The sequence below is a fragment of the Maniola jurtina genome, chromosome 9, assembly GCF_905333055.1.
Source record: "Maniola jurtina chromosome 9, ilManJurt1.1, whole genome shotgun sequence".
In the NCBI taxonomy this organism is placed as follows: domain Eukaryota; kingdom Metazoa; phylum Arthropoda; class Insecta; order Lepidoptera; family Nymphalidae; genus Maniola; species Maniola jurtina.
Window position 1 is genome coordinate 9,251,327 of NC_060037.1, and position 25,580 is coordinate 9,276,906.

The 25,580-nt window shown below is 37.7% G+C and overlaps 1 protein-coding gene across 1 annotated transcript; it reads left to right on the forward strand.

The window, feature by feature from the left end:
- The first annotated feature begins 1,908 nt into the window (after positions 1-1,908).
- LOC123868481 lies at positions 1,909-7,328 on the forward strand. The gene is made up of 2 exons (XM_045911020.1): positions 1,909-1,931; positions 4,182-7,328. The coding sequence occupies exons 1-2, from the start codon at positions 1,909-1,911 to the stop codon at positions 4,822-4,824; spliced, it is 666 nt and encodes a 221-aa protein (XP_045766976.1). The 3' UTR covers positions 4,825-7,328.
- The last annotated feature ends 18,252 nt before the right edge of the window (positions 7,329-25,580 follow it).

Here is a 25,580-nt window from a genome sequence, read left to right on the forward strand (position 1 = left end):
TACAATAGCAAAAAAAAAATTTGGAGACCCCACTTTTTTCATGTGATCCGTTAGATCGATTTTTTTCGTATAAAATGTAGCCTATGTCAACCGGACTTTTACGACGAATCGATTGACACCTCATTCATCAAAATCGGCCCAACAGTTTAGGCGCTACGGTGGAACACACAGAATCTGGATACAAACATATGCATACTTATTACTTACATAAGACTGCTAAAATCATAACCCTTCCTTTTGGCTTTGCCGCAGTCGGGTAAAAATACATTAAAATTAAAATTGTACTATTACAATTGCCCTTGGAAAGCTCAGCTATAAATATCATAATTAGACAATGATACCTATATACATACATACTGTTGTAATATTATTTGCCTTCGCCTAATACTTAGAGCAAGTGACATTTAATCGCTTAAAACGCACATAACCCCGTAAAATTAGGTTAGCCAGGCATTGTTTGTTTACCTACAGCAAAATCCGAGACCAATCGTTATTTATTAAGCCTGCACATAATAAACAGTTTCGTTAACTCTATACGGGAGCAGAGTGTTGTACCTATAGGTTCGACCATAACAATAACAATAGGAAAATCTTCCTCCTAGCGGGTGTCATGCTTGGGGCCCAGCTGGTGCTACCGTATAATACCTACCTGTATAATCTTCTGCGATTAAAATTTCACTAGCGTGATTCAAACTGCATGTTCTATTTTCATTTCAAACTGAAAATACCCGTGATGCCATCTAGTGAGATCGTTGTGAGTTGCTCTCCGTCTTAGGTTCGTATCGTGGTGACGCCACAACTCCTTTGATAAATCAAAGCTGGCCCCCAATCGTAACCACGTTGGTCATTGATACAGAGGAAGGCGACTAAAATGAAATCATGAGTATTGGATAGCGGTTGGTACAACTAATGACCCTGTCAGTCAATTAGGAGAGTCAATAGTTTCTCAGCACTTGTTTGGCGATCCACTTTAATTACTATCCATCAATGACGAAATTGAATCAACTCAACATCAATGGGTAGACGTCTTACCTAATAAGGACTCTATAACAGGTAATTGAAGTCACTAATGTAAGCGTCTTTGGTGACCGGTAGATGTATAGCCCGTAAGCCTAATTGTGATATATTATGTTCGATTTTGAAAAATACTACATAGTGTATTCATTAAAACAAAAAAAAAATGTGTACAATATCTGACGGAAACAGCTGATAGTAGCTCTATTTGGGACAAGAAAAATACAGCCATAATATTCTTATTTATTTAAGACCGTTACTGAGTCAAGCTTTTTGCTAGTTTTTCGACGGCTAGTAATAGTTTTCTAACTACATACTTAGGTACATACTTAGACTGGTAGATTCATTAATAAATGGTTCTGTGTAGACCCCTGATGATTTATGAAATCAGCATGAGCACCGAATGCATATTTTGATTTTGACGTCCATTCATTCAAATCCACATGTACCATAAATGTTAGTAGTATAAGTAGTATGTAGTTGTATTTCATAAGATGTACAAAAATGAAGATTAATCAACTTACACTCTTTGTGCCAAGCATAATCAAAGATACATCTGGATCTATCAGTCAGTTAGTCAGGTCAACAGTTTCCCAGCACTTGTTTGGCGATCCACTTTAATTACCATCCATCACTGTGGGTATCGCATCCCTGCATCGATGCGCAAACTCTCGTCTCGCCGAATACGGACGAACCTAGTAATTGATGTCGCTAATGTAAGCGTCTTCAGAGACAGTTGGATATTCGTCGTGAAAGCCTGATGGTGAGATTCAAGATAAGGAAAGCCAGCCCATTTTAATTTTGGAAACTTGAATTAAAATACACTTGGCGGTTGGCACGCAAAGTTAGAGCATTCGATTGAATTTAAAATGCTGTTACAAAAGATTTAGAAACATGCAACAATTGCAGAATATGACGTGAGTTTATAATGGTATTGTATAGATATGTACGTATCTACTGTTAATTTAATTTGTATTAAAAAAGAAAACGCTGAGAAACGAGAAACCTAATTGATTACCTTAAGCCGCTTAACTCGAGCATTGTGATCTATTCCAAGAAAATAGCATGAATGCTGAAAGGCAGAAACGAAACGCGCATAATGCGTCCCTAGTCCAATAATAGTGTCCTTAATGAGATGTAAATGAGCGAAGAAGTAGCCGACTCCAGCCGCGTTATAATAACGCGTAACGACCTACAAGTCTGGATTAAGAAGCCCTTTGACTTAAACCTAGGCATCGAGGAAAATCGCCAACGTTTAACTGTCTTCTCCGTGACATAAAATGCTTTATTACCTCATTCTTTAAGGTTCATTTTCGATTATAGGATATTTATTACTAAGTGCGATGTGCGGCGGTGTTAGCAGCACAATAGTGTGGATATTTTGAAACTAATTGGCAGAAAGGGTTGCGAATTAACGTCACGGCCACGGCGAGCCGTAGTAACCGGCTTTGTGCCTTCCGAGCCTGATAAATAGTTGTTTACTTCCAATTATACATTAAACGAAATTCTATGGGATATCAGAAAGATCTCCGACTTGGTTTGAATCGATACCAAGGCACAGAAGGTTACCAAAGCCGAGTGTTTTGGCGTCAACCTATTGATAAAATGGAAATATCGGAAATAGTGTTTTTTCAACGGTTAAAGCAAACCTTGCAAACGACCATGCGTGCGTGTCGACGCCTCTCACTACATTATTTCCAATCAGGTTTCAGGTAAAAAATCATAGAGCTAAACTTTTTTTGTCAGTTAAAATCCCATGGTTAGTGAACGATTTAATAGTTTGTTGCATATTAGTCATGTCGTCATTACTGACCCAGTTAATGCAAATCTATTCAATCCACGTCAACCGCGCCCCGGCGTTCATTTTCAATCCTTTTGGACATGTTGGATTCATTACGAACATTGTTAAACGCAAAGTACGAACAATCTCAATAGGTAAGGCCTCATTACTGCGAACACGATCGTTCAATCAAGCGAACGATTGTTAGGAGTTTGAGAGCTACGCTCCGTTTCGCACAATATTATTCAAACAGATTCTACTGCATTGCTATTAAATTGGCTGATATTGGAATCTACTCTACGCACATGGAAAAATAGTTATTTTAAAGCATTTACGTTATTTGAATATGTTTGGAGCTTGCTCATTTTCTTCGTTGAGAAGAACTTCAGATCTTTCTATGCCTTTTCCTCTAAAGAATAATCTAGATTCTTTTTTGAAGCCATAAAACAATTTTACTGTAGATACACGATCTCAAAACTCGCCGGAGCAAAAATAAACATAATGAAGGAGAATTAACATTTTCGGTCCACGCTAAGGGTTGCTTCGCTAGCCGGTCAAGTTACCAATCTATTGATTATTCGACATCCGAGAGATATATTATGCATTCTTGAATATAAAACGCATAAACCAGAGCCAGAATCAATTACCGAGGCGGGTTGGCTCGTTGGAAACGCATCACGCATCTTCAATAGGTCGCAGTCAGGTAAACTGTTCTTATCTGGTGTTAGGGCACGGAAAACAATGGAACTCCCAAATTAGGACTGGAACTCTTAGTTGGACTGATTGATGCTTGTTTGTTATCTTTTTGGTTTGATGTACGTTGATCAATTTCTGATGATAATTGTAGGACGCAAGCCATAGATAGCTAGAACCAGCCTAGTATGAGAATTAAATGAGGAAGTCGTGTTTCCGGAATGATTTCTTAAGCCTAACCATGTAACATCGTAAGTCGTATGACGTTATGAACTAGAATATCTTGGCGTTAACGTAACAAACATTAAACGATTAAACACCTACACATTAAAGAAGAATGTCAGTTCACATTTGCACGCGTTTATAATTGGATCAACCTTGCTACCTACTGCACGTCTTACGCTAATATTTACTGGTGTTAGCCCTTCACACTATAGATAAATTTATCTGATATATTTAGACCTACTATCTTATCTTCATATGCCTAGATGATAGGGTTCTAGATACAAGGTACCAATAAAACTAACAGTACTAGAATATATTAGAAAAATGTTTATTCGAGGTGAGGCAATATTGTCTTGTACATTACAACCTTTTGGATTCAATTAACCATTCGCTACGCTCTGTTCTATGCGACAGGATCTGGGAACCTACTCTGATATAAGTGAATATTTTGAAATCAATTCTAACGTAGCCTATTTATTGTTGCAGGTGGAAATCCCAACGCCAATCAACCGCAGCCACAGCCGCAACCACAACCTCAAGGGCTAATCGTAGAGACGGGCAACGGCGCGAGCGTGCTGCAACTGCCGGCCACCACGCTCGAGCAGATCCGGCACATCGCTGCAGACCCCGGCGCTTCTACTCTACGCCTCCCACCACCCGCTAGCGAGCTCCCCGGGGGCGCCCGCGAGGCGGACTTCGATCTCTGCTACGTTTGCAAGCATTGCAAAGTAGCTTTCCCGTCAGCCGCTCCACTGCAGGTTCACCAGGCGCGCTCCTGCTACGCCGGCCGGGAGGCGGCGCGCGGCGTCATACGAGTCGTGCAGCCCGCGCTGGAGTGCCGGACGTGCCCCGGGGAGCGGTTCCGCTCGTCGGTAGACTTCCGCCGGCACGCCGACACCGAGCTCCATCTTCGCAACCTCGCTCCTCCTCCGCTGCCGCCCGTGCCGGAGCCGCTCTCCCACGAGATGGAGGACGTCGTCAACCAGATCACGCTCCTCGCCGCCCGCGCCGCACAGGACACCTCCCCGAAGGAGCCCAACGTCAACTTCTGCGTGCCCGGCCCGCGCTTCCCGCAGCCCGGCGAGCTTCCGCTCGCGAGCGCCGGCCATTAATCCTAACTAAGAAATGTATAGTTACTACTACTAGAGCCCCTCGCTCTCTCCGTTGTTCAACAACGCAACAGTTCACTATTAGCTCTTAATGCTTCTTTTCGTTGACGAATGTCGCCGCGGAAGCGGCACTTTCTTAGTTATACGTTTAAAGCTTGTAGTCGTGTAAGTGTAGGTTAATTGGGAGCCGGCCCCGGTCGCGGGTTTTGTACGTGACGCAGAGGCCGGGCGGCTCCCCAGCCGCCGCCGCGCACTGGGAGGCGGCGGCGGCGGCCGGCGCGGCCGCGTCTCGACGCCGCACTTCATATCATACGTTAGACAGGTTTTATTATATACGTTTATCGTTGCGGCCGCGCGAGCGCCGCGGCCGAGCCGGCGGACGAATCTTTAACATCGTCTCCCAGGTAAACAAGTTCCTATCTTTATGGCATATAATATTATCGATATTGATAATTACGATTTAATTATTGTTTAAAGCTATGTAATACATACATATAATCGTTCTAATTTTAGGCATAGATACGTTCTCGTAAGAAGTTCCTGATGCATCGTAAATGTATGAAGATATATATACGTATATGATTTTTTTAACGTGAGGCGAAGATAGGTACGTATGTTAGGCAGTAGTGCGGTCGTCCTCTCGCGCGGGTCTTACGCTCGAAACAAAGATGTCCCCACAGAATAAAATAAACGCGACCCTCCGTATTCGCCGAACGGCGGACAGCGACGAGTACCGCGCGTGCCGCAGGTGGCGGTAGCGGTAGCGGTAGGTACGAGACGTGGGAGGTGCGAGCGCTCGCACACTCGAGAGCCGCCCGTGGAGACGCGACGACACCGCGTAGGCTTATTGGTAACGGTTAATTATAATAATTATTATTATCGTAGCAAACTTTTCCAAAACGAACGAACTCGAAACTCGGGCTGCGCGCCAGCGCTCAGCCTACCTCGCATACAAGTGAGTTTATTTTGGAACTAAGTGTGATTCTTGAATTTTTATTGATATTGTAACGATTATTAGTAGTGGCGTAAGTGAGTCGAAGGCGTGGAGTACATGCGGGGCACGGCGCGGCGCGACGCCCGCGTTCGGCGCTCTCGCATGTATGTTCATTACTTTAGCGTGTGCGTGGAGTCCCTAATATTTTCGATGGCACAGATCACGTTATTAAAAATATTTTACATATTTACATTTTATCTAGTGGAGTGTAATACGATATTTTATCTACGAGCGAATCCTACTACAACATTGAGTTAGTTCTTTTATAAAGTGCAATGTTTTATTCCACCGGTAGCCGGCGGTCCTTGTTATGCTACGTGCAATGGGGCGTGCTGCGCGCGCTGCGTCTCCCTCCGATCGCTTCACAACTCTCTAGAGATCTGCGCCGCGAGCTACAGTTACGTCGACATGAGACAACCATCACATTATTTATTAAAAAGTTAAAACCATCACGGATTCAATTTCACTTGGTTAAAAAAATATTTACTCTTTAAAAACCATATGATTAGTCGTGAATGAAGGTATGATGGAGCTTTTAAGAGTCGAGAGCAAAGATTACTTGAGCGTATCATTCGCAGACGCAGTGCACGCACGCAGCGTTTCCGACGCGACGGCGCGCGTTTATACTACATGATTATTTTGTTTATTGCGTTAATAAGATTATAGTGTATTTATTAAAGACCCCTATTGTTTGTTGAGGCGTCCGCAAACTCCACCGCGTAACTCGGAGATATTTATTTAGTGGTTTGTAATCGGGAGTAAGCGTACTCGTGAGTTGGTGAGTTGGTAGCGTGGGTGGAAGTCGGTAGCGATGTTGTGTCTCCGCGGACGACAGCCCGCGGAATGAATCATGGTTCCTATGTATATTTCAATATTATCGCATCTAGAGTTTCACTATACTTTCCGAATACAAATTTTAATATTTAAGATTTATTCGGATTAGTCTGTTGTATCTGCTACTAGAGGTGCCGCCACGGGGCACGTTGTTCGTTTAGTTGTACGGGCTGTTTTCATTTGTTTCGGTATTTTGTGTAACTGCACTTTTATATTATTGTATTACTTACCTGTGTATTGAAATTTTGTTATTGTGAAATTATAAAATATAATTGTCATCGTCATCCTCTAGATGTAAATGGTTACGATATAAGTTTACGATCGTAAAAGGTAGCACTCGCGTCTATCATAGTTCCTATACTGTAATGCTAAATTATTTTGAAATCTTTCATAGTGAAATATACCGTTCCTAATAATTGTATCGTGTAACAAAATTTTATGTAAATTCGGAAATAGACCATGTGAAGTTTGATGCAGTTTATGTGTTTGTTCGATGCCTGTTTATTTGTGTACTAGCATGTCAGTCTCTACGTTCGTTTAGCGCCTAGTTCCGTTACCTGCGCGTAGGCGCGGGCGCGAGCTACGCGTCTACGACGCTCGCCACCCGTAGCCGACAACAGATTACGAATACATTGTCAAGTGTAAATGGTAAAAATAAACTCAAAGTTAGTTTATCAGACTATGGTGTTTTATTTTTCTCATCTTCATTATCATGATCAACCCATCGCCAGCTCACTACAGAGCGCGGGTTCTTCCTCAAAATGAGTAAGGTTTTGGCCATAGTCTACACGCTGGCCAAGTGCTGATTGGCAGACTTCACATACCGTTGAGAACCTAGATAACTCTCAGGCATGCAGATTTTTCACGATGTTTTCCTTCGCCGTTAAAGCATTTAATTGCTTAAAACAAACACCTCCGAAAAGTTAGAGGTGCGTGACCGGGATCGAACCTCGAACCTCGATAAGAAGGCAAACATCTTATCTATCATAGCTTATTTTTCTTCCATCCCGTAAACAATGCAGACGTGCATGGAAAACAAAAGTATCTCTACAATATTACAAAAAAAAATAATGCGGACAGAGTCGCAAGCTAAGGTTAATTAGATTAATTTCGACATTCAAAAACAAAAGATAAAGAGAACGTTACAGCAAAAAATATTTTCAATGTAAGTCTGTCTGTTTATACTTTATAGGATACCTAAAACTGACAACTTGCCTCAGTTGGAACTGAATCTAGGCCCTGTTGTTCCGAATCCCGAGGCGTGATGGTCACTGGGATGATAAATAGTAAGTAGTGTAAGTATAACTAAATATGAATTAACCATGGAGATACTGAACCTCTTCTCTCTCTCTTTTTATTCCGATACAAGTTAGTCCTTGACTGCAATCTCAGCTGATGGAAAATGATGATGCAATCTAAAATGGAAGCAGGCTAATTTGTAATTTGTGTGGTAATTTCATTAAAACCTACACTCTTGATCGACGCATTGTACTGGAACGCTAAATCACTTGGCGAACAGCTTTGCCGGTAGGGTGCTAGGTAACTAGCTACGGCCGAAGCCTCCTATCAGACCACACCAGAGACTGCCAGATGAAATGCAATATGATAGATGACATGAATATGATAGACATAGATATTAGTTTCTAGAATATGTCTGCAAAATTTCATGGACTTAGGTTGCTTAATATTCAAATGAAATTGGAACTACGTTTGTATGAAGCGAGTGACGGAGAGACCCCTCTTAACTAGAATTCTCTATGGTGTTCTCTCTATCTGTAGGTATGGACTCTATTCTCTATGGTGTTGCCTAGTATTGAGTAACACTACATTGCTTGATATCAAAAAATGAGCTATTAGGTAGGTATATAAATGGTAATTAATATCTATACTAGGTATGACCAATGCCATCGCGGTCGGCCGGTGATTAATTATTTTATTTACTCATCAGATTTTTCATTACCTACCCATACCCAATTACATTTCTAATAAAAAGAGTAGTTAGTATCGTTTTTTTGTAATAAAATAGCGAGCAAACGAGCAGTCGGGCCGGGCCACCTGAAGTTGAGTGATTGCCACCGCCTATGAACATTTGCAGCACCAGCCCGGCTAGCATGGGCAGTAGATAAAAATTATATCCTCGATTATATCCACTGATTTCTATGACATCAGTGGATATAATCGGGGGATATAATTTCTATCTACTGCCCATGCTAGCCGGGCAGAGGTACCTACTTACCACCCGATGAGTTGCCGGCCTTTCAGGAATTTGGTGGTCCACCTCTTGAATAACCTCATGTACCGATAGGCAGTTATACCGTAGCTTTTAAGTAGGTAGTAGCGAGTAGGTAATTACCTAAAATAACGTTCACAGAAAACTCAATTCTCTCAAAAGAATTCCTAACCAGGCACTTAAGGAACCAAAAAATACAGATTCCTAATATGTAGGTATGTACTTACCTGCTCAGAAGTCTGAGTGTGACCCTTCAAGTTAACGTTAACTGTGCATAAGTCTGTCATTTTATAAGGACGGGAAAGAGACGGGAAAAAATCCGTTCAGTCATCTTCTACCCGCTTCCCGCAACCTTCTTGATCACTGGTTCATTATCGGCCAGTTCTCGTGTCGGCATTGTGATAGGTTAGAGGTCTTCCAACACTACGCTTATGGTTCGCGGTTGTCGCTCTAGAAAGCATAGGTAGGTCGTATGCCGCAGCAGTCATCACTTCTACGACAGATGGGTCCTTAAAACATAAAACCTAGTTTACATAATATTAGGGAGCATGCGATATAAAAAAGCAACATCAAAGCAAACTACATTGCCTAATAGGTAGGTGCCTAGCTAACTGTAAAATTGGCCATTCATGAATAAACGTCAACATCAAGGCATCTCCAGCTTTTCTCTAATCAGGGTCTGTTTGCACAAAAAGTATAATCTCGAACAGCGCAGACATCAGACAGGCATTTACATAACCCAACCCAACTTATAAGCACCACCGTAGGTGCCCTGTCCTTAGACTTCTCTGAGAGCAACTTACCGAATTACTGCTAGCTTATTTTTTACTTCCCTCGGATGGTAGTTTCGAAAATCTTTTCTTGGCAGTCTATTATCAAAAAGACCAAATATACATGCATAATTTCAAGGTTTTTGACTAAAAATTTTGTTAAAAAATGCTAAATTGGCTATAATAAATTTGACCCAGCGTTTGATCTTTACATTGATATTATGTCAGTCAATCAATTTCTCTTTTTACAAGTGTAAATTAAAAATTTATAACACCCCCGACAAGTGAAGGTTACAGTAACTAGCAAATAGCTGATAACTTTCAAACGGCTGAACCGATTTTCTTTGATTATAACTAAGAACACTCTCGATCAAGCCATCCTTCAAATAAAAAAAAAACTAAATTAAAATCGGTTCATTCGTTTAGGCGCTACGATAGCACAGACAGATACACAGATACACAGACACACAGATACACACGTCAAACTTATAACACCCCTCTTTTTGGGTCGGGGGTTAATAAATATCACATTTAATATAGATTATTATATTTTATAATTACAATTATTAGGTATAGGTGCATATAAGTCTTTCTTATAACTCTTATAAGTGTCATTCCCATGCAGTTGAATCGCATCTCAGAAGACGCAATAAAACGTGACCTGAGCGCGTTACAGTCCAGCTCATTTAACTTTACATTTACTCTCAATGCAGTTCGCAGCACTACCGAGTTCTGCTGAAAAGGCACTAAGTTAAAAAAATCTTAAGACAGTTTTGTCTAGCGTCTGCATGCGCCATCACCCGTTCGATCGAACTGTCACACGGCCGGATGCAAAGGGGATCTCACTAAGTTATTGATTATATCGGAATAAGTCTTGGGGGCCGCCCCATCCTCCCGGGAGGCTTAGGTCGGCCGCATTATTTTACATACATGAGACATACTCGTAGTTGCAGATTTCAAGTGTGGAGCCCGTATTGTAGATGCAGTTTTGGTTATAAAATACCGAATGTTTATGTTCTTGTAAAAGTTGAGCTTTTATGTATTGAATATTATAGTTCATTCGCGCAACGTTGTAGGACGTAGATATCACGTAATATCTTATGTGGAAATACGTAACATATTAAGATTTATTCATGATCCTTTTACAGCACTAGCTGAGTAAAGTAGGTAGGTAGGTTAGGTAGGTATGTATGGCTATGTCCTTCATTCAGCACTTGTCTATAAAAATGTCTAATGCCGATAATACTAAATTTCCTAATAAGTCTTTTAATTCAACAGAGGTTCTTAAAACTACGCACTGTAGAATTATTAAAAGACCTCTGAATATATAAATAGAATATAATTATAGGTACAGGTATATACCTAGGGAATTACGCTAAATTTTATAGGTAAGTAAAAAAAACTTACTGTTCTGTATTATCCAAATAAAGCTATTACTATACACATATTTCTGTCAGTTCTTTTATTATTTGTCGATATATATCTCTCTGTCTATTATAATTTCAGGTTACTATGACTGTATAGAATTCACGTCCATTTAGATATCTTAAATCATATGTATTATTGCCAGCAAGATTTCCGGCGATATGCAATTTTTATAGCTCGTCTACAAACGTCTATAATGTATACAGAAGCATTTTTGCCATGCCTATAATTTCTCTACTTGCCATATTGGCTGGCTGGTTCGAAAACAAAGAACAATCAAATACGCAAATTGGGAACCGAAGGCCGATGAGGACGTACGAGAGGGCGGGCCGAGAACAACCCTTCACGCGTTTACGCCGAATCCTTAACGCGCGATTTAAAAAAGAAAACTGACGGGTACTGGCGAGCCGTTTCGAGATATTAGGAACAAGACACATGAGGCGTGGTGTCAATGCGTTTTATAAGCAATCGAAATAATAAGTTTTTATTAATCAACAAAATACATACAAAATTATTGAACTATGCTTAAAATTAGTTATTTTTTCTCTCATTTTTAATGCTTACAAAAATAAAATAACAGAAACACAAATTGGGATTGAGTTCCAATAGCAATTGATTGGTTATTATTGTAATTAAAGAACTACTAAACTTAATTCACATATTTTTGCAAAGTTTCAATAGAGTAAAAAAGTCAAAAGGATAACTTGTTGTAAAACACTTTTGACAACAAGTTATCTCAACCACAGAAACCTTGTAAAATATGTATTTGCCTTCCTATTTTATTTTACTCATGCACAGATAAAGGGCCAAAAACAAAATTAATTGTTTTAAGTAATCTTAAAGCCTATTTTATATTTAAATTAATTATAAATTAAATAATGTAACATCCAAATATGCCTTTAGACTTAAGGTGAAATTCCGTAGCCAACTGCAGGTCGCAGCAGTAGGTGACGTGTCACAGGGACACTACTGTTTTCTATGTATTTCTATGAAATACATTCCGTGGCTACGGGAAATAATCATGCGCGTTTCGTACGAGTATCTTCGCCCATCGCAGTCGAGTCCTAATGCAGAATGTCCCGAACCGCGCACCGAACCGATAACTCCCGTTATAACGATGGGGAGAGAATTTTAATGTGCCACCATTTTGGCGCAATGCTCAAATTTTACGAGCAAAGAGTCATTATGAGGGAAATTATTGGCGCTCTGATTGCTTTAGCTGTGATAAAAATTCTCAAGTTGGCAATAAGGTGGAACTAATTCCGAGTTGGATTGAAATGGGCCTTATCTAATGGTTTTGTTCGATGTTCGTGAAATAGTACGAAGAGATCTTGATCTAATTCTGAAAGTAGTTAAGAAGGTTGGTATACGTACATAAATTTAACAAAAGGCAGGTACTTAAAAAATATATGCGCAGGACTTCAATTGCTTTTATACATGGCATAATATTGTATATCAAATCTTTGAAAAGAGCAACCGCCGAGTTTCTTGCTGGTTCTTCTCGGTAGGAAAGATATTCTGAACCAGTGGTAGATGCTTTTGACAATTAAAAAGAACTTCTAAAAGTCTAATTGAATAAAAATATTTTGAATTTTGAATATATTTTACCTTTTTACATTAATCTCATCGAGACAGTCAAATTGTGCGCTCTGATTTCTACATGGGACATGATTCAAATTACGCCATGCCCGCAGTTCTTCAGCGCTTTCGATGCGGTGAACTCGTGCTGCTGATATTATTTAATAAAAAAAAAACGTTGGGTATGCCTTTTGCGCCTTTTTGGCATGTTGCAGCAGTGTGCGATCAACTTTACCTACCTATTTAAGACGCACAAACTCTACTTGATCGCCCAACTTATTATCCAAACCCGGAACTTATTTTGCGAGATTCGCTGTGTCAGACAGATCATTCAAACTTCTATAGGCGGATTCTTACTCTATTGTAGACACTTCTCAAATGAACTTTTAAACAAGTGTAAATTAAAAATTTATAACACCCCCGACAAGTGAAGGTTACAGTAACTAGAAAAGAGCTGATAACTTTCAAACGGCTGAACCGATTTTCTTGGATTATAGCTAAGAACACTCTCGATCAAACCATCTTTCAAACAAAAAAAACTAAATTAAAATCAGTTCATTAGTTTAGGAGCTACGATGCCACAGACAGATACACAGATACACACGTCAAACTTATAACACCCCTCTTTTTGGGTCGGGGGTTAAAAAACCAAAGATTAAAATACGTAAATCAAGTGCATATATGCAATTTACAAGACTCCAAAATAAAACTCGCATACGATACATCCATTATGAAAATAGTTTTAAAAGTTCTTTTACATAAAACGCGCACGATAACACAATACAAACTCGCTACCGGCAAAGATATATTACTATTCAACTTACTTAAAACTCAAAGTCCATCAAAAGTTTCGAACAAAGCTTAAAAGTTAAAAGAAAATACCCGAGTCAGGTGGAGTCTGGTGAATAGACAAAGTTTGCGGGTGATTAATGAGTGCCTCTGTTCATACTCGGCATTCTCAATGAGGATTAGAGGCTCTAGTAGGGTAGAGAGGTCCTAACAACTCACAACACTAACAGTGAGAATATATTTTGAGAACTTCTTCGTCATTTTTGATCTATGTGTATTAACTGTCATGTAAAAAGTACGATTTAATCAGCGATATGAGTATTTACTGGATTTGTAACGGTAATGAGTGTAATAATTCAAAAGCGGCCCGAAAAATAAAACCAAAAATAATGGTGCCTTAATACATATTTGTTTCACATTCAACTTCAACTGGACATCTAAAATAATAAATACCTTCATTAAAATAATAATTTTATATTTAGCACTAGATATAAAATGTAAAACGGATAGTTTACCTTATACATAATTTAAAATCTAAAAAACCCCCGACACAAAAACCCTATAAGAAAACTAGAAAAGAGCTGATAACTTTCAAACGGCTGAACCGATTTTATTCGATTATAGCTAAGATCACTTAATCAAGCCACCTTTCGAACAAAAAAAACTAAATTAAAATCGGTTCATTCTTTTAGGAGCTACGATGCAACAGACAGATACACAGATACACAGTCATTTCCAACTTATAACACCCCTCTTTTTGGGTCGGGGGTTAAAAATAAACAACCTTATAGATCACAGTGTGCACCCTCTCTTAGAAGGGGTTGTGCTTTTGTGTGTAGTGTGTGTAGATACAAATTGTGCAGTGTTTATCTGACCCCCGCACACTGCTCGTATTTATCTACAACCCTTGCGTTACGATTGACTTTATTACTCGTGATACTATCGCAGTTTCCGATCACTGCCTTGCCTGCCCCAAATTGCTACGATTTTTTAAGTTTTTTCTCGAAAAACTAGGTATAGCGAAGTTAGAACATTTTTATATTTAGAAAATTGGAGTATTTCACTTAGTAACATAAACATTAAAATTAGAAAAACTGTTGCTACTAAGTATAAGCGTTACTCAGGAAAGCAGGTATTATTTAAATATTTTTATCGAATTACCAACCAATTCATTCAACCTTACAGTTGATAGCATCATTTTTATTACAAAAAAAAAAACATCACCCTTCTAAAATTATTTCTGATTTAACAAGTGTAAATTAAAAATTTTCAACACCCCCGACAAATCATTTTCAAATAAATAATTATGTATATCTAGGCAACGTCCATCTTGATAGCTTGACATTTGTCAATTGACACTTGAATATTAAGAACCTAAGGGTTATCTAACCTTCTTTTCTACAAGAAAACTAGAAAATAGCTGATAACTTTTAAACGGCTGAACCAATTTTTTTGGATTATAGCTAAGAACACTCTCGATCAAGCCACCTTTCAAACAAAAAAAAGTAAATTAAAATCGGTTCATTCGTTTAGGCGCTACGATGCCACAGACAGATACACAGATACACAGACACACAGATACACAGATACACACGTCAAACTTATAACACCCCTCTTTTTGGGTCGGGGGTTAAAAAAATAGAAAGGATGACTGACTGACATATCGAAATAGAAAACTTAAGATTTATGCATGCAATGACACACTACGAGTTTTCAAGAATTCCAAGGGAAGCTAGAGCGAGCCAGCTATTAGATTGTATAAAGTTATGTATTACTAGCTGACTGACTTCAAAGAGAAATCCTTGGACCATAAGTTCGCAGATCGCAACAACATAGTTATTAGTTAGACACCATGGAGTTGGCCACTCGAATTTTGGATGATACAGATATGATACAGGTTCACGAAACATTCAATCCTTCACCAGCCCAGAACTGAGCAAGGGTCTCGCAGAAGAATGAGAAGGGTAAACAGCACTCGCCTACCTAATATTGCCGAAACAATGATAGAAAGAACCGTATCGTATGCTAACAAAGTGAGACACGCTGTCAGATAACAATGCACAAATGAAACGCTATCGCGAACTCGGAACAGAGCCGCGCGGATTTATGGCCGTAATTCCAAAAGAAAACGGCTAGGTGTTATCGAGTTAGTATTGACACTTTAATGCCATTGTTTGATTTAGAGGGCTCATTACAGCGCGGGAACGGCGGTCGTGAGGTGCGAACCCGACCTTACCGAGTCTCTTGATAATTCTATTCGTAATTTCTCATCGGCTATCCTTTCAACATCATTTGATGCGATGTTTATTTCGATAATTACGTGCTCGTGAGTAGTTTATTATGCGATTAAGGACGGCTAGTTTGGGTTACCTACATTGTTGGTAAAGAATACAAATTAAATAATTCTAATAATAAGTTACCTATAGGACTTTCAAACTTATCTTAGTGACTAAACATCTACCCTAGTCCCTACTTGACTATCTTTTAAAATTATTGCAATATCTTTAGTTATAAAAAAATACTTCTAACTTTTCTATCTTCACTATGAGGATAGAAAGAGATAGTTTAGAGAGGTCTAAACGTCTCGACTTAGTTTAGGCTCTAAGCTTTAGTTTTTGGGGAAGTTGTTCCTGTTGTAAGCAGGTGTACAGAATTTTTTTTAACAATATGTTTCAATTAATCAAAAACGGAAATGTGTTTAATAAAAACAGCCATACCCCTTCCAGGTTAGCCCGCTTCTATCTTAGACTGCATCATCACATACCACCAAGTGAGATTGCAGTCAAGGGCTAACCTGTATCTGAGTAAATAAATAAAGAAGTGTTCCATTTAAGCCACTAATTATTTATTATTATTAGCAAGTTCCTTACCTACTATAACCCTTTAAAAGATCACGAGATACCGACGAAGGGATCGCGCTCTGTAATAATAAGAGAAAATTTTGCGCTTCGGGACAATACGATATAAAATTATCTGTTAGATCCAATAATCGCACGGAACAGTCGGGACTTAATGCCGGCCAATCATTAGCTACAAGGGATAACGGGTCCGTCGGCCAGTCCGACCATTAAAGGTGAGAGCACACTCGCGCACCAGGTGGGCAAGTTTCCGTACTAGCCGATGCTAAAATTTTGCCGTTTTTTGAAATCCCGTGGGAACTCTTTGATTTTCCGGGATAAAAAGTAGCCTATGTGCTAATCCAGGATATTATCTATCTCCATTCTGAATTTCATCCAAATCCATCCAGTGGTTTTTGCGTGAAGGAGTAACAAACATACACACACACACACACACACACACACACACACACACACACACACACACACACACACACACACACACACACAAACTTTCGCCTTTATAATATTAGTGTGATTCACACTTTGTATAGGTACAACCAAAGATACTGGTTATTAAATATTATTAAATAATTAGTTATTAAATAGGTATAGGTTATGAATAAAAAGATTATCGTTATTAAATATTATTAAATCATTAGTTATTAAATATTGATACCTTCAATCTCTTTGCATACAACTTCCAATGGCACCAACGTTACGAGCCCCAAGTGGGTACCTCAAGCAATTACGATTATCATCAATTACTCTCTATTCCATGTAAAAAGAATGAGTTAAAGGTTTCTCTCCAATTTTCATTTCCATACATGAGATTTTGGTATTGATTCTCAATCTTAATTCTCTCTTTTTTTTACAAAAAGATTTAAAAACATAAACTTGGAGCCTTCAACCAGGACAAAAACTCCAACATTTGAGAAAATCTGGTGTCAGCAATGCGCTGGACTTCCAGATCCTTCTGCATTATAAACGGGAGACAATAATTATTCATACAAATATAAATTACAAGTAGGTACATAGCTAAAACAAGAAAATATGTCAGTCATTGGGGAATGCTGACAGAAACTTAAAACTGTACAAAAAAAATAGGAGATGTTAGGAGGTAGGTACTCCGACTCCCGAAAGCATTTTTGATACTTCCATTAAAAAGCTCAGTCGGCAACCAATTTTAAAAGTTAATAAATTAAGCATGTCGGTGACGTATCCTTGAAGTTTTTTAAATCTCAAAATTGCCCAACGTGCCTAAAGATTATGCAATGATAGCTTTTAGGATTTTGTAATCTTCTTATCTGCTACAAACTGCATGAGGGTATTTCCTGGCAGTATGAACACGGCTTAACATTAAGAGGCATCGAAGATGGCCCGTGACCAAACGTCAATGCAACTTCAGATGTTTGCAGCATTCTGCGACGAGCCCCCGAGGCGGGAGGAGATCCAGACAAAGGAATGACTTCATTGTAACTTTGCTAAACTTCAGCTACAAATTTTACTGCGGTTCGTAGAATTGTGTATACTTAATTAGCAAAAAGTCATCTAAAAGTTATGTATGTACCCCAAAACGCACCCTGGTCAGCCGTACCTATATTTTTTGAAGCTTGCTCGATGGTGTCAAAAGGTGCATAAAGCCCGCGCCAATATCTTTTAGGGTTAATTCCTATGATGGTTAATTTGGAGCTCGAAATCTCGCATTTTTTGGTTTAAATGTAAGCGCGCCCTTAAGGTGGAAGCGAGGGGCCTGCCCGCGAAATTCAAATTTAATTTGGTTTTTTGTGTAATATAGTCTGTGTCGCTACGTGCATGTGTCATACATACAAATGAATTTGTCGTCACTTTTTTAAATACAATTTGTAATTAGCATTGCCTATCAGGAGTTTTATAATATCTCTATAATATAATATAATAACTCAGACATCGTAGGTTTATACTATGAGACAGGTACTTAATAATATCGTACCCAAAGGTCAGAGAAAAACCAGAAAAATTGCGAACAATAACCTCTAATTAGTATTACCTACCAGACGGTTCATTCAAGACCAGCAACTCGCTTTTGCTTGTAGATAACTTGATGGTCAGTGAATTTTGAGTTTTGACAGCTTCACAGAATACGATTTTGGTTTGAATGACCCATCTAATGGGTACCTATATAGAAATTGTTGATTGCGAAAGTCTAAAATCTGTTCGTAATTATTTTATCTGGCCAGCGTGGACTAAAGAGGCCGAGGCGCACTATCATTAGCACGGAAAAGCGATCAGTTATTTGCGGCCGAATGAGCCGTGTTGGTTTACAGCAACCCCCGAAGGAGATGCATTCCACCGGCGCACGAACTCACGACTGCACAACAATAATTACCCGTGGGTGTACGCCATTATACTTCGCGAGCGATTATTATCAATCGTTGCTAGTGAACGGTCACCGCTTAGAACCTGGTGTAATAGGATGAATTATCGTACCACGGGCTAGGGATGCAAAACAGGTTATTGTGATAATTACCGACGATACCAATATATCAAATTCTCGCGACTGGAATGTCCAATGATACCTTTGAGTACCAATTTTTGGGTAAGGTCTGACGAAATCACAAACACAATCTTTATGATAAATTATTATACTTTTATTTCAGATTTAAATTTATTAACTTTTACATTTGTGTCAAATAAATGTTGTTCCTCTTACGTTAGTATATTTTCGAATGTCGTCGTTTTAAAACCACTCTTACAGGTAACCTCTCCACGTTTATTAGCCACTCCCCTTTTTATCTTATCGTTATCCGCCAATCCAAATTGTACAATGAATAAACTTAGTGACTAATATACAAATCATCAAGCTCGTTTAACAAATCATCTAAGTAATAAAGATGTTTTCATCTTATATATTGATTACAAATATTATCCTTTATTATGCTACAATTCATCAACTAAAAACTATAAGAATTTTATATACAGTACGTTTATCGATCAGATGTTGAACAACTTCAGCCAATCAATGACGCCTTCTAATATGATGTTATGATTTGTTATGATTTGAGTGGCGCCAACTATCTAATCAGTAACTTCTACACGTTTATAGATAATTAATATGGGCCAAGCTTACAGCTCGGCCATCCTGTTTTAAGCGAGTCTCATCGCTTTTAAAAAAAAAATTAAAACTTAAGTAACATGTAAACTTCACAACCAAAATGACAAAGACTTAGTTCAACAAAACAAAAAAAAATTAAGATAGTAATTAATTAAATTAATATTCTTGCTAACCTTAACTAGAAGGAATATACAGTTTTATTGATACATTGGTATTGATTATGATTGCAACTTAATTTTAGAGCACTCGCAGCAACCCTTTCCATCCGATATAATTAGAAAATAGCAGATAAACTCAATTCAATTCCAAACTATTTACCCTCGCAACTTTACCTGCCAGTCTACAGTAGCACTCAAATTTAGCCTTTAATCTAAAATTCATTTTTCTGTTTTCTTCCGCTAATATTAAAATAAAAAGATGCAGACACTCTAAATTTATAAATAATTTTTCAAAAATCATAAAGATATCAAAAATTGCGAGACCAGTAGCAACTAAAGGAGGCCTCCATTTAATCAAAGAACGTAGGTACATGCATAAAGTCCGAAGTATCAATTATAACTCACAAGCCAATATTTTACAGGAACACTCAATAGAGATTTGGGGATGAGCATGTAAAACTAATTACTAAAAACTACTTTAAAGGGTTTCAAGTATCTCAAAATAAATTGTTAAAAGTTCTGTTCCAACTAGACTCTCCTTCCCACTAAAGAATTATATAAGAAAACTGATGAACTATATTATATAAGTCAATTATACAAATTCAAAATATGTCTATTTGTTAGGAAAATACTATTAAAGTCCGTACATACACGCATCACTTTAAAGCTAAATCTCATAAATATGGTACACAAAACGAACATACCTATTATGCTACAATTACATAAAGCTAGGACTAATTATGGTATGTAAACTACCTAGCTCTACTACATAATGTACTTGCCGAAACTCATACTGGAGGAAAAATCTTTTACAAAGTTTAAAGTTTAATCAAACAGTGTCAAACACCATAGATATCTTAGCTAGATGTAGGTATAGTTTGTTAACGAATATAACGTGTTTTGACTTTTTATATTATTGTATAGTCACCATACCTTTAAAGATTATGTTTTCTTCTATATTTATATTTAGAATCGGGAGCGATTCTTAATATGAATATGTGTAAGTGAACTTCTTGTCCTTTTGATAAAATAAACTCTCTAAACTTAAAGTTAATCGCCGCCAGTTCTCGATTTAAATCACAAAACATTTTCATACACTTTCAACGCAATAGTTTTATGCACATATTTTCTTCTTCCCTTCTTATTGGAAAATCGCGGATTCCGAGCCTTGGCGCGTCTCTCTTCTACCGGGATACATATATGATTGTCCTTATTTCCCTCCAGATCCAAATTTTTAATGACCCTTATCCTAGGGTCCTTTCCCTCCAGATCCAAATTTTTAATGACCCTTATCCTAGGGTCCACCTCCTTCCTCCTATAGGACTTTTTGTCCATAGCCCGTAACCTCGGGGCTTTTCCATCCTTTCCTTCCTTGGGACTTTGTGTCCCTGACCCATACCTAGTTTTGGGTCTTCCTTTCCCTCATTTGTTCATTTCCAACATCCTTGGATCCTGCAAACATAAAACACTTTGAGTAGACCGTTCATTTAATTTTGTTTCATAAGCATCCATCATAATACAATCCGACCTAAGAGAAGTAATTTTACTTGGTAACCTAGAAAACCTATTATCATTATTATAATTTAGTTTTCTCCAGTTCCGTACCCCTCGAAGGGTGCCTACGAGACCCTATTTTCTAAACCTCTGCTCTCCGTCCGTCTGTCCGTCTGCACGTGCGTCACGGCCCGAACCGCGAACGGCGTATCGTGAACCGTGATAGATAGAGTTGAAAGGAACGTGATTACGGATGTATGAAAATCCTATGCCTGGTTGCTTCCAATTCAAACTTTTTCTTTTAATGCAGATTACGCTTCCCATATTTCTTACAATTACCTATTGTTTTTTTTTCTAGCAAAATCCACATTCTGAAGTACTAATGGACAATGTTAAACAAACGCCAGGGTACAGTAGTTGCGTCACTTGTGCCTCTTAACCATATAATATCTACATGCAAAAAGAATCTTTGATTTATAATTTCACATGATACTTATATATTTTATTTTAGCCATAATATGCACCATATGGCGTACTTTGTCGTTTCGAGTAACATAAGCAGAACTACCAAATTCGACCCTGGGAACGACACAGTCGCGACTCGCCGCCGAATGATACCTATTAGTTTATCATTAATTCCTTTTCATAGAGAAAAGCGATATCAACATAATAGCAGGAAAAAAAATGAAATAAATATTCCGTTCTCTATTCTCTACGACATCAAGATCTCTATCACAAGCTGATCGATCATAAAGATTAGAAGAAAGTAGGTACCTTATACATTATTTTATATGTTAACCGTAATGACCCGCATCTGTTCGATTTCCCTTTATTCGTTTCGTAAAAGATTCATCCTCGTACGTCCATCATCATCATCATCGTCATCTACATCGTCATCATCATAAGGTCACTGTTGAACATAAACCTTCCCTAGTAAGCACCACACGTACTGTCCTCAGCCTTCCTCATTCAACCCCTGGTTCCTATTGATACAAACCACTAAACCCCCCCCCCCCCCATCAAATGTGTACCTATCTACATCCATCCATCATACCCAAATGCCGTGCTGGTTGATGTGATGAGCGACAAAGTGTTAACCTCTTCAATACGTCATGGAACTGTAGGAATAGCCATGGAAGACCTCCAAACCGAACGTTGATATTTTGTGTAAGTGGTCCCACGAGTCAAAAAAAAATATTCTTGTCCATAAAGGAACAAGCCACGATATAGATTCTTCTATCGGAACTTAAATATTCCAATCACTGCATGTATTCCAACTAATCAGTTTGCTACTGTATATTTGAAGTTGATAATAAATAAAAATGTTAGCTTAATTAAATTCCTATGATAATTCGATTTTTGGTGCATCAACCAGCTTCACCTATTATGTAAAATTAAATATATAAATTTTTTTTTTTAAATTACCGGCTGTACATTTTAAACTAACCTAAGCAAAATATACTTTCTTACTAATAACTTAATCTTAAAAATTTTCAAGAGGATCCTTCCGCCTCAAATTAACTCAATGATAAAAATGAACAGGAAACTTTAAATGTTGTAAAATCCAGCCAATGCTTCGTACCTTGCCTTATTAATCCAATAGGTACTTCTTTGGATTTTGTCAAAACAAAATACTTTTACTTGTTGAGTGTATAATAAATAAATAATGTAATAAATCAATTAACTGTTAAAGCTAATAACTTTTACAGAAAGCGAACCTCATGATATCTCTTATGAGTTTTAAGCGTAAAATTACCACGCCGAAAACAAAACATGAGCTGACAGTATTCTTATTTGATATACGTAATCCAGTAATACTATATCTATCTACATAATTCGTAAATATGTATGTATAGTTTGTAAGTTACTATTTCACTTTATGCTGTTTCAATGCTTTAAGTTATTATTTTTATCTTTGTCTCATTTTTTTAGTTTAGCCTCATTCTATTTTTAAACTTACTATTTCGCTATAATATTTACAAGTAACCTCATCGAAGACTACACGGTCTTCTGATAACCCAACAAGCATTTATCCAACAGCTATCGCTTTCACCCGAACGGAGGTCCCCTGAAATATACTGAGATAACAATACCTAGTCGACACATGGATGTACAAGAGCGGCAACAAGCTATGACCTCCTCTAGTCATAACTATATCTTTATGATTGTAACATTTCAAACAGTGAAAGTATGTATAAACCATTTCGTCCATAGGACATGCGCTCTAAAGAATGTTAATATAATTATCAGCAACTAAAAGCTTGAAGAAACTAATAGGTACAACTTGTCTTTGAAGTATGAAAATATGCACATTTATCAAGTATACCAGTCCATCAAACATTAAAGTACGCATTTATAAAATGATAACTCACTTATTAATCAAGATAACTACCTGTTTATCAAACCTACCCTACCAAATATAAATAACTACTCACCAAATGTAATACTTTATAACTTAAGTAAAAATATGAAACAAATGTGCATCAACCACATACATACACTCTTCAAATTCATCCATTTATCAAAATGTTATATAATATAACCATTCACCAAATCCATTATATACTTAGTTCATTAAATAGTTTAGTCAAACTTTACTCCACTTGCCACGATTGCAAATTTTCCAAAATAATCAGCCGCAAACATTGCAGCTCATCTTACTTGATAATGCATCCCTCCCTCAGAAAAACAGGCATTAGGAATGTCTTTCCAAGACGCGCGAGAGACAGCCACCGTGGCTTTTCGCGAGATTTAATCCAAATTGAACTAATGCCTAAATAAATGATTTAATTAGAGGGCGATTGCTTTTGCAACCTCTAACCGTCCAATCAAACACCGAAAGTATTCAATAATCCGAGACGTAAATAAAAACCCGTCAGAACATCGTATTTATAAAAACAGAGACAAGAAAAAGATTCCTCCTCGCAATAGATCGCGTGACATCCAACAAGTGAATTATCGACTTTATTACACAACTTATCCTCAACATGTTTTACATCATTTCCTACAATTGAAATCTTTCTATTTTAAATACCCTAACTACAACTTCATAATCCAACCAAAAATCAAACTAGATTTATCCCTCGGTCCCACATCTTTAATGCTTTTTTTTCTGTTTGGGTAACTAAAACAAAAAAAATATATACTCATGTTATAAAACGTTGTCAAAGCTTTCCTGAACGCGCTAAATAAGCAAAAACATAAAATCAGGCGAAATGCCAGACCAGCCGAAAACCCTTCAATGCTTAATCAGCCTAAAAAAAAAATTATGATCAATATTCATATTATTATCATGAGATACTACCGGCGCTCCTAAGCGAAATTTATAAGGCACCGCATTTCGATTTTATCAAACAGACTGATCAATTTCGAGAGCACAACAAACGTGGTTTCCTGAGAGTTTTGTTAACTAAATGCATATCGAAACTGAACTATCGCGAAGCGAGTCAAGCGAGCGTGAATTTTTTTTTTAAAATATATTTCTGGGATAATGTCATGCCACAAACGCGAGCGTAGTGCAAAGATATTTGCCTAAAATTTCTTTCGTACAACAAAGAAAATAGTATTTTGGTAGTAGGTACTTATTATCGCGCCCTGCCCTAAGGGCAGTACTGTAGGTATATTACCATTTAAAAAAACTTACTCTAATTTTAATAGAACATTTGCCAGGAATTTAACCCGCCAAGCGATGTTAATCCAATAAAAACAAAATCATATTGCATTTAAATGCGGCAGTACACAGTTAATTGCGTGAATACAGGTAAAAAAAAAACCCCGCTGCCCATATACTATACCTATCTACTACTCGTAGTACTCAAATTATTGTGCCAGTATTAAAAGTAAATTAGCTGTTATCTAGCGTGGTAGACTACGGCCTAAACCCTTCTCATTCTGTGAGGAGACACTTGTTGCTCAGTAGTGGGCCGGCCATGGGTTGTTCATGGTGAGCTGTTATCAGCAAAGTTATGTTTGAAACTCAAACATTACGCGTTTCAAGTGGTAAAAATAGATAAATGAAAACATTTCTCCTCACTTTTGTAAAAAAAAACACTTATTTATGCACCCCGTATTTAAAACTATCTGACTACCTACCTACCATAATTTTAAATTTAGTTAAAGAATAACCAGATAAGATAAACCTACTTTTACACCCATTTTAGGATTTATATTTCTCAAAATGCTCAATTTATTAACCCTGGTCACTATTACTTTATTACAACGGATCACCTTCATTTTTATCAATTAACATTTTATATCCCCAATCACTCAGTAACCATTACAAGTAGAGGCGGATTATTTCACTGGCAGGCGTAAAACGAAAAGCTATTTCATGTAACTTTTTCTACCTTATCCCAAAGCGGTTTACAAAAAATAATAATTTCACAAAACAACATTCAAGATGCCCAATGAGTGCTGTGTGATAATATCGCGTCACTGTGTGCTAGAAAAAGGAAAACATCTATCTATACAATGAATGCAGCAAACGATTGAACCTAAATCCAGAAATTCACCTTCCGTAAAACAAAACCACTATGTGAAAATAAATCCCTATCGTA